Here is a 9,719-nt window from a genome sequence, read left to right on the forward strand (position 1 = left end):
AGTTTTTTTTAATGTTTATTTTTGAGAGACAGAGTACGAGTGGGGGAGGGGTAGAGAGAGAGGGAGACACAGAATCCGAAGCAGACTCCAGGCTCTGAGCCGTCAGCACAGAGCCCGACTCAGGGTTCCAACTTGTGAACCGTGAGATCATGGCCTGAGCCGAAGTCGGAACATAACCTACTGAGCCACCCAGGTGCCCCCAGAGTTAGTTTTCTTTCCACTTTACTCCCTCATGGGTGGGTGTGTGTATTTGTGTGTCGGAAATTAATGTTTATTTGAGCACTTAGTATGTGCCATTTAATCAAACAACCCTCAAAGGTAGTTAAGTAGGAGTACGCGTCGTATAGAGCAGGAAACGGGGAAGTCAGGTAACTTGTCCAAGGTCACAGAGTGTCTCGGTTTCCTGCTTACTAGCTCGCCGGGCCACCTTGTACCCCAGTCTCCTAGGATTTGACACTCCCTTGTGCTGGGTCCTCAGTACCTTCGGGTCTTGTTCCGTGTGAAGTCCTAGGACCGGGATCCCTTGGGGGCAGCTCCTCTTGATAACATTTCTTCACCAAGCCAGGAACGGGGGCAGGCATCCCACTGAGAAGGCTGAAGAGAGTGTACCTGTTGGTGTGCATCTGTGTGCGTGCGTGCGCTAACACATTCATGCATTTCTGGGCAGCCCCACATAAGCCCCCTACGCCCACCAGCTCATACCTGGGCCCAGAGCCTGGAATGGGACCCGGCCGTAACCTGGACCTCCCGCACAGACCCCCAACCTGGCTTGCCTGAGGCTGGTCCCAGGCCAGCAAAAGAACGTAAGTCCCAGCTTCCTGGTAGAACTCTGCCCTTGTGGGGGTGTGGTCTTGCCCCTGTGGTTTACAGTTCAGCTGCCAAGAATTGAGGCCAATTAAAGGTAAATAAGTACTTCCCCTTGGCTGAGAGGTTCAGCCTGAGTGGGTCTGTTAGGTCCCAGGGATCTGCCTGATGGCAGGTCCGCTCTGTGAAGGAGAGGGTCAGGTGAGGAGCACTCTACCCCCTGCCCCCAGAAGGGCTCCTGTAGGGGACTGAACTGGACACTTGTCTGCTGTGTGTATCCCGCACTGTGCTAAGGAGCCTGGGATCCAGGCATACCCCGTGCTGATGATCCTGAGGTGGTGGTATTTCTAGTTTTCCGTGGGTCTTAGAGGGGTTTGTTAGCTTGCTATAAGTCAGAACTGGGGACCCCAGAGTTCAGATCTCTCTCAGGGTCTGAAGCCCCTCTGCCACCTCCCTAGCTGTTCTGCCCTGGCCTCCAGCATCTATGACCACTCCCCACGCTCCCACCCCCTCCACCTCACTTAACGTTGGAGGCCTGGCCTCACTTGGAGGCTGGGTCTATCCAGAGATTTCTGTCCCCTGTTCCTGAAAGCCTCTGTTGTCACAGCTGAAACCCTCCCCTATGCCTCAGAGGCCCCTGGAATGTGGTGTGGGGCGGGTCTGGGCTCACACAGGTGGGTCAGGTGACTGGGTTGCAGGTCTAGGTATCGGGAATGAAGCCTTCCTTTGTGTGTGTATGTGTTGGGGGGGGGGCAGGGGCACTTTTCTGCCTCGGTCTGGGAGCTGAAACTAGGGGTACTGTGTTGACAGAGAGTCTGGACTAGGGGAGAGGGAGGGGGAGGGAGAGAGAAGGGGAGAGGATTTAGAGGGTGGGTCTTTCCATCCCCGCTGGGCATTGCATTATGACCACTGGGTTTGCAAAGCATTTCCTGTCAGTCATGTGGCTCCATCCCTGTGAGTCAGACTGGGCAGGAGTTATTTCCATTTTCCTGATTGGTAGACTGAGGCTCAGAGAGGAGGCTGGATTACCCAAAGTCCCATACTGAAGTCAGCCACATACCTAATAGAAGAGGAATTATCCAGGCCCCAGGACGTGTGCTCTCTCCGTCCTGACACCTCCCTGGTGGGGGAGAAGGGGGGGGGGCAGGTGAGGGTGGATTTATGGAGACCACACCCTCACGTGTCATTGAATGTTAACGGTGGCCCTGTAGCAGGACTCCGTGTTCATGGCTCCAATGGCTCCGTGATTTCTTTTTGTTTGTTCTGGTGAAATACACATATAATTTACTCTCTTAACCATTTGAGAGTCTATGGTTCTGTGGTACTGACATTCACACTGTTATGCAACCATCGCTATTGTGTATGCTCCTGTGTCGGTCTTGTAAAACTGAAACCCTAAGTCTGTTAAATAGTAACCCCTTGTGTGACTCTGACTATTCTAAGTACCTCACATAAGTGGAAAAATGGCCCAATTTTAAGTCGGGAACCTGGCTCAGCGAGGTTGAGTCACACCCAGAGGTGGAGTCCAGCCCAAGGCTTTTTCCACTGGGCTGCTTGTCCAGGAGAGAAGGCCCTGAGACAGCCTGTTTGCAGTGGGCAAAGGACAGAAACTAGCACAGCATGGGTGGGCTGCCTGGGGCAGGGCCCCAGGCTGCAGCCTGGGCCGGAACCAGGTAGAGCTGGGTCCCCACCCTTGCCTGGCCTCTCTACCCGCTGCTAATGAGCAGGAAGCAAGGGGCCTCAACCTTGAGCTTGCAGGAGCTGTCTGCACTGAAACCAGGGATTCGTGACTGGGATAGCTCCTGCCCCCGGAGAGGCCTGATGGTGTGTAAAAGCCCCCTTTTGAGGGGTGCTGGAGAGGAGTCAGGGTGCGGATGAGGGGCTGGCCAGGTGCCCATCCCTCCCTCAGCCTGGAGTGATGGCGTGTAATTGTTCCCGTGTTAATTGCTGGGGCCGTGATGTCTGCAGAGGCTTTAATGAGCTGTGGCTGATCTGACTTTGATTATTTTTCTTTCGGAGGGAAAGACAATGTCCTCCCGCCCAGGAGACAATACTGCACTGTCTGGGCCCAGTGCTCAGAGGCCCAGCTCAATCACCCCCTCCCACCCAGGCCTGTCTCTCTTACCACCCGAGCTCAGATGGCAATCCCGGGTACTGAGCCACACTATCTGCTTCCTTAGAAGATGGGGAGCCAAGAGGAGGCAGGATGGGGGCTCTCAGGTCTCAGGTGGAAGCGGACAGTGCCCCTTGCCACAGGAACCTGTCCAAAGTTTCACAGCAGTAACTGACGGAGCCAGGAATTGAACCCAGGCCTTAGGGACTCTGGAGCTCTATCCACCTCAGTGTGCTTCAACCCTGGAAAAGGTATCGTCCTGACTCTCCAGATCAGCCTTGCTTACCTCCCCAAACCCAAGAGCCCTGGAGCCGGGGCTAGAGGGTCAAGCCATGCCTCCAAATGGCACTACCCACATGTAACAGGTATCCCTGAAAGCCGGCCCCTGGGTTGGTGGCAGAGAAAAGGGATTTCCTGAGTGTTTTGCTCCCGCCTCTGGCCTCAGCATCCTGCTCTGTAAAGAGGTGTCTCCCAGTCGGCCTGCCAGGCCTCCCAATCTCCTCCCCCCCAACACTCAGGCACGTAGAACCCTCCGGATCGGTCCCTCCCCGGCCCCACAGCGCTTGACAGGACAAACGGAGTTAATCTGGCTTTGCTATGCAGGGACATGCCTCTCTCTGGAGAAGGCAGGGGCTTCCCGGACCAGGCTCCAGTCTTATCTGCAGAGGTTTGCCCCAACGTGTCCCAGGAGCAAGCAAAGGTTCAGTGACATGTGCAATTGGCGGGTGGCGGGATTATCAATCAGCCCCCTGTCAGCCCTGAGGCTCCTGGTCTTTGGGAGAGTGCCAGGGTGGTGGGGCAAGGGGCTGGTGGGGGCCTGGGGTGGGGAGGAGAGGAGGGGATGGAGGAGGAGAGTCCTGCTGTATCAGGGAAATGACGGATGTTAGCTTCTCTGATCACCTTAGCTGGAAATGCGCTCATGGCCCCCTCTCTTGTCCTCAGCCTGTGCCCATGGCCCCTGCATTCCTGGGTGTGCCTCTGCCCACCCATCCCCAGAGGCCACTGCTATCCCCCCCCACCCCCCAGCCCTGTAGGCTCACACATGGGGTCTGGGAGTGAGATAACAGAGCAGCGATAGGGAGGGGGCTCCCAAACTGAGAGCATGGAGCTGGCCGCCTGGGGTGAGGGTCCTGGGCTGGAGGCAGCAGAGAAAACTCCGGGAGGGCAGAGCTGGCCTGGGCTGCTCTACCCGTAGGCGGAGGCCTGGTAGCTGTGGAGTGACAGGAGTTTTCTCCCCAGCAACTCTTCACGTTCTCCTGGGAGTGCAGACGTGAACCTGCCTTCGAAGTGTTAAAACCATGGCCCCGGGGCAAAACACCATTCATTCTGAATCATCTCTTTTGTTGCATTTAAAAAAAAAAAAAAAAAAAAAAAAAAAAAGAAAGGAGAAACTCCACACCAGCCAGGCAGAGGTGTGCAGGCGGCTGTGTTTGAACACAGGAGTTGGCTTCCTTTTGGGGGAGGAGACGAGGTCCCACAACAACTCGGAGGGGTATATAAGGAGCCACGGGCTGGGGGGAGACATTCCTGGGGCCCTGCTTCCAGCCCAAGCCTGCGGCTCCACCAGCACTTCTCCAGCCTGCTGAGGACTCACCCGCTGCCCGGCCATGAGCACCACATTTCTGCAGACTTCTTCCTCCACCTTTGGGGGTGCCTCTACCAGAGGGGGTTCCCTCTGGGCTGGGGGAGGCGGCTTTGGTGGGGGGAGTCTCTACGGGGGCGGTGGAGGCCGCAGTATCTCGGCTTCTTCTGCTAGGTTTGTCTCCTCGGGGTCCGGAGGGGGCTACGGCGGCGGCATGAGCTGCGGCTTCGGTGCAGGGGCTGGTAGTGGTCTGGGCGGAGGCTTAGGAGGTGGCCTTGGAGGTGGCTTTGGTGGGGGTTTTGGCGCTGGCTTTGGTGACTTTGGTGGCGGCGATGGCGGCCTCCTCTCCGGCAACGAGAAGCTCACCATGCAGAACCTCAACGACCGGCTGGCCTCCTACCTGGACAAGGTGCGCGCCCTGGAGGAGGCCAACGCTGACCTGGAGGTGAAGATCCGGGACTGGTACCAGAAGCAGAGCCCCAGCAGCCCAGAGCGGGACTACAGCCACTACTACAAGATCATCGAGGACCTGCGGGACAAGGTGAGTCCTCCAGCATCAGAGAGAGGGGAGCGGGTGGCTGGCGCCCTGCCTACATCTCCATCATCTTTCTTGCTGCCTCAAGGAAATCCTTTTCCTGCCCAGGCAACGACTGTCGGTGTATAACTTGGAGAGCAGGGAATGCTTTCCAGGTGCGGAGGCCAGCATACATCCGCTCAACTTGGCAGTGAGAATCTGCTCAGGAACACTGGTCGGGGGAGGGTCCGAGGTGGGAGCAGTCACACACACCAAGCAGGGGTCTGCATAAAGCTCCCTTTTGCTTCTTTTGCAGGAACAGTTGAGGGTAGCTTCAGGGGCCTTGAATGCCAGGACCACCTCCCTCACCCTTTGAGGAGGTCTTTGGTGCGAAAAAGCTCTAGTGGGACTTAGGAGACCTGGAACTCATTATGTGCTCTGCCAGTTACTCACCCTCTCTACTTACCTGGACTGGTTTCCTCAGCTGTAGCGTGCCTTCCTGCCCTGCTCTCCAGGGTCCTACTGGCTGTGGAATGTTCTGTGGGTCCATGGCTGTGTCAAGTGTGCAGGAGGCCAGTGACCAGGGGAGGCTGGCAGAATATTCCCGAGAAGGCTGCTGAACCCCACCGCACCCGACTCCTGGCCGGGCACTCCCCACAGGGGAGTCCAGGCACTCCTGGCTCCTTGGCTTTTCAAGCCCTGGAGGCTGGAAGGGTGGTGTGGGCTCACACCAAGTATGGGCACTTGAGGTGAGGCTGAACTCTGCCCCGGGGAGCCTACAGGCCTCTGTTGCTCGTGTCAGAGGGGAGACTGTCAGTAAGGCGTCTGACCTGGGGTGCAGGGTGGGGAGAGCAGTAGGGAAGAGAAACCAGTGCTCCAGATACCAACTCCCTGCCTCCTGCAGATCCTGGGGGCCAAGATCGACAACTCCCGGGTCATCCTGGAGATCGACAATGCCAGGCTGGCGGCAGATGACTTCAGACTCAAGTACGCTCCTGCCTCTCTCTCCCCTCCAGATTCACCCCCTTTCTTGGCCTTCTCTCCCTCTTCCAGCTCCAACAGCCCACAACCCTACTCCAACAGCCCACAGCCCACTTCCTTACTCTGGGCTCCCTCTGTCTTCCCAGGTATGAGAATGAGCTGGCCCTGCGCCAGAGCGTGGAGGCCGACACCAACGGCCTGCGCAGGGTGCTGGACGAGCTGACCCTGACCAAGACCGACCTGGAGATGCAGATCGAGAGCCTGAACGAGGAGCTGGCCTTCCTGAAGAAGAACCACGAGGAGGTGGGGGCCGGCAGGGGCTGCTGGTGGCGGGGGGCAGAGTGGGGCCATGGGCACCTCCTCATCGTTGACCGAAGGGCTTGGTGGTTCAGATATGCTCCCCTCCACCAAAAACAGTGTGTGTCGCCACGGAGAGCAAGGGGTACTGTCCTTTGGGAACCCAGATCCCTTTCCTTCTTGGATCCATAGCCAGGCCAGGTGGTCAGTGGGACCCGCTCTCCTGATTTGTTTCATGAGCTCAGACAAGGGCCCTGCTGTCTTGAGTCCTCCCGTAGGACCTAGCAAGGAAGAGAGACCCTCAGAGCCAAGAGGCCCATGTGCTCAAACCTCTTCACGCTCACTGGGAAACAGAGGCTGGGGGGTGGGTATGCAGGAGGGCGAAGGGCATGTCGTGAGTCAGGCATGAAGCCGGGATTGGCATGTGGGAGCCCGCTCTGCCCCCTCTTCTGCCCTCCGTCCCTAAGCGGGCCCCACCCACTCTGCAGGAGATGAAGGAGTTCAGCAGCCAGCTGGCCGGCCAGGTCAACGTGGAGATGGACGCGGCCCCGGGCGTGGACCTGACCCGCGTGCTGGCCGAGATGAGGGAACAGTACGAGGCCATGGCCGAGAAGAACCGCCGGGACGCCGAGGCCTGGTTCTTCAGCAAGGTGGGCTGAGCTCACGGCCCCGCCTCAGCTCCCCACGTCTCCCAGGGCGCCTGTGGGCCTCACTGGTCTTGTGCGTGGCCTACAGACGGAGGAGCTGAACAAAGAGGTGGCCTCCAACACAGAGATGATCCAGACCAGCAAGACAGAGATCACGGACCTGAGACGCACTTTGCAGGGCCTGGAGATCGAGCTGCAGTCCCAGCTCAGCATGGTAGGGCCTCCGACCCCCCACCCGGCCACAGCCCAGCGCAGCTGGGCCTTTGCCACCGTCCGTGGCTCATTAAGTCTCGGGGTTCCCAAGCCTCCTCCCAGGGGGTTCTCTGCACTCCGTGCAACACCCGTCTGCATGCCCGCGGCATCTTCCTTCCTGGCCTGATGTGGGGTCCGTTGACCACCCCCCCTCCAGAAAGCCGGGCTGGAGAGCTCGCTGGCGGAGACGGAGTGCCGCTATGCCACGCAGCTGCAGCAGATCCAGGGGCTCATCGGCGGCCTGGAGGCCCAGCTGAGCGAGCTCCGCAGCGAGATGGAGTGCCAGGACCAGGAGTACAGGACGCTGCTGGACATCAAGACGCGGCTGGAGCAGGAGATCGCCACCTACCGCAGCCTGCTGGAAGGCCAGGACACAAGGCAGGGGCCAGGGTGCAGGGGGAAGCCTGAGGGAGGGGCCGGTTGGGGTTGGGGTGGAGAGTCTTCGGGGGACAGCAGTGGGACAGGGAAAAGGAAATGGAGGGGGTGTTAGTGTAGATCAGAATCTGTCTGCTTGGGGGTGGCAGGTCTGAACAGGTTCTCAGGACGTGCCAGCCTCTAGAGAAGTCAGATGTGCAGGTGGTGGGGGTGGGGGCCGCTGGAGAGGATTGCTTAGCCAGACACCGGGGCTCCCTTAGGGAGACCTGGGCTCATGCCCTCCCCTTACATCTGCTTCCCCTCTCTTTCAGGATGGCCGGCTTTGGCACCAGAGAAGGTAAGAAGGCTTAACTCTTCCTGCATGGGGCGGGAAAGGTGGCTGTTGAAGCCACCGTTCCCCTTGGCATGGGGTGGAAGCAGGAGGAGGCCAAACATGCCAGTGGGGCAGGAACACACCCATTTCAGGTGATACCTCTTCCCCGGGGGACCCTCCATCAGCCCCAGTAGAGTCAGGGCTGAAGATTTATTGAGAACCTTCTGGGTTGAGCAGGCTTTGTCCAGGGCATAGCTTCCTCCAGGCCCCACCTTCCTGCACCTATGGGAAGAAGCCCCCAGTTACTACCTGTTCACCCTGACTTTCTTGCTCACTGTGGGGCATGAACTGCCGCTGCCTGCCTCCATGATGAGTGGTTCGCCGCCAGACCTCCTGGCCACTCTCGAGGGATTGGCCAGCGGCCATTCTCAGGGGTGCTGTCTGGTTCTCCCTGAGCTCAGCCAAGGTCCTGGCTGCCTTGGGAGAGTGAACAGCGAGGGTCCCCCACCCCCACCCCCAAACTTGCTCCTTCTTTCTACAGCCTCCCTGGGAGGTGGTGGCGGCAAAGTTCGCATCAACGTCGAGGAGACAGTGGACGGGAAGGTGGTTTCTTCTCACAAGAGAGAGGTCTGAGTGCCTGGCGCAGGAGAGACCTCCCTGGCCACCCCCACCCTCCCCAGGCTGGATGGAGGACCGCCCAGAGGGGCCAGAAGAGCAAACCCCAGTCCCTGCTTTCAGAGGGTCCGGCACTCCCTGTTGGGCGCTCTGCACCCTCCCCTCCCTCTCCCCACCTGCTCTAGAACAGGGACAGGCAAGAAGTAGCTGTATTGTGTAACGAGCTGGATCGTACCACGTCTGCCCATGCAATAAAGAATTGCTTTTCCTTTTGCAAATATCTCTTGGTAGTATGTCCAGTTTTTCTTGTTGGGGGCCTCTGTGGGCCTAGGACCCACATGATGACATCTCCTACTTTGGCCTCTTCCCTGCACCCAGGACCAATTCAGACTGTTCCGGTGACTTGATGTTCTGGCTCATTCCATCTAGTGATCATGGAAGCAGGAAACGGGGGTTGCCCTCAGAGCAGTTGGGTGCACCCGGCAGAGGACTTGTCACATCGAACAATTATTTAGCGAGCAACTGACTGTATAGGTCGTACTGGTTACCACCGTGTGGTTGGCACTGTGCTACGTGACCCCACCCACGCGTCCTGTTTAAGGCAATTGTGGGCCATCAGGATTTACGATTCCCGCCTTAGAGACGAGGAAGCCAGGGAGGTGAGTGACTCTCTCAGGGGCCTCATGGATGGATGGTGAGCAACAGGGCTGGGACTGGACCCTACATCTGTATGACTTTTAAGTTCAGCGCTTGTTCCGGGATGCCAGGCCCTGGCCCTGCACGGCTCACTGCCAGGACCTTCCTCCTTATTTCTGGTCCTCCTACATGTGTCCCTAGCACCTCCCCTCTTTTTCCAGTCAGGCACACCTGACCTCCAGAGTGGCTGAGCCAGGTACCATCGCTGCCTCCTGCAAAGAGAGACCTTATCTACCCCCTTACCCCTGAAGCTGCCATCTCCTTCCCATAAGGCACTTACAGTGCTCAGAGGGAAAGACACCAACTCCGGGAAGCCCTCTCTGATTTCTCTAAGCTTAAATCCAAAGCAACATCAACCCCTATTGCCCTCCTCAGTCCAAACCTCACCCCTGCTCCCCCGACCCCAGCATCTCTGCCTTTGGGCTCATTAGAGCAGCAGTGACGTCCACACACACCGAATTTGTTGCCTCTGGTCTGAGGCTGGTTCCTCTGGGAGTCATAGCCCCAGACAGAGGGGCAAGGAATGAGGA

The 9,719-nt window shown here is 58.2% G+C and overlaps 1 protein-coding gene across 2 annotated transcripts in view; it reads left to right on the forward strand.

Moving 5' to 3' along the window:
* The window catches only part of LOC131496917 (keratin, type I cytoskeletal 14), a 65,572-nt gene extending 56,799 nt beyond the window's left edge, over positions 1-8,773 (forward strand). Inside the window, exons 1-8 of one of the 2 annotated variants that reach the window (XM_058702751.1) lie at positions 4,373-5,040; positions 5,918-6,000; positions 6,141-6,297; positions 6,780-6,941; positions 7,027-7,152; positions 7,348-7,568; positions 7,877-7,902; positions 8,420-8,773. In XM_058702751.1, coding sequence (XP_058558734.1) covers positions 4,525-5,040; positions 5,918-6,000; positions 6,141-6,297; positions 6,780-6,941; positions 7,027-7,152; positions 7,348-7,568; positions 7,877-7,902; positions 8,420-8,511 — 1,383 coding nt within the window. In that variant the 5' untranslated portion in view covers positions 4,373-4,524 and the 3' untranslated portion in view covers positions 8,512-8,773. Of the gene's footprint in view, positions 1-4,372; positions 5,041-5,917; positions 6,001-6,140; positions 6,298-6,779; positions 6,942-7,026; positions 7,153-7,347; positions 7,569-7,876; positions 7,903-8,419 lie in introns of those variants that run through there. The other variant, XM_058702750.1, reaches the window with a different exon arrangement.
* Positions 8,774-9,719: the final 946 nt, after the last annotated feature.

This window comes from Neofelis nebulosa, chromosome 16 (assembly GCF_028018385.1).
Source record: "Neofelis nebulosa isolate mNeoNeb1 chromosome 16, mNeoNeb1.pri, whole genome shotgun sequence".
Classification (NCBI taxonomy): domain Eukaryota; kingdom Metazoa; phylum Chordata; class Mammalia; order Carnivora; family Felidae; genus Neofelis; species Neofelis nebulosa.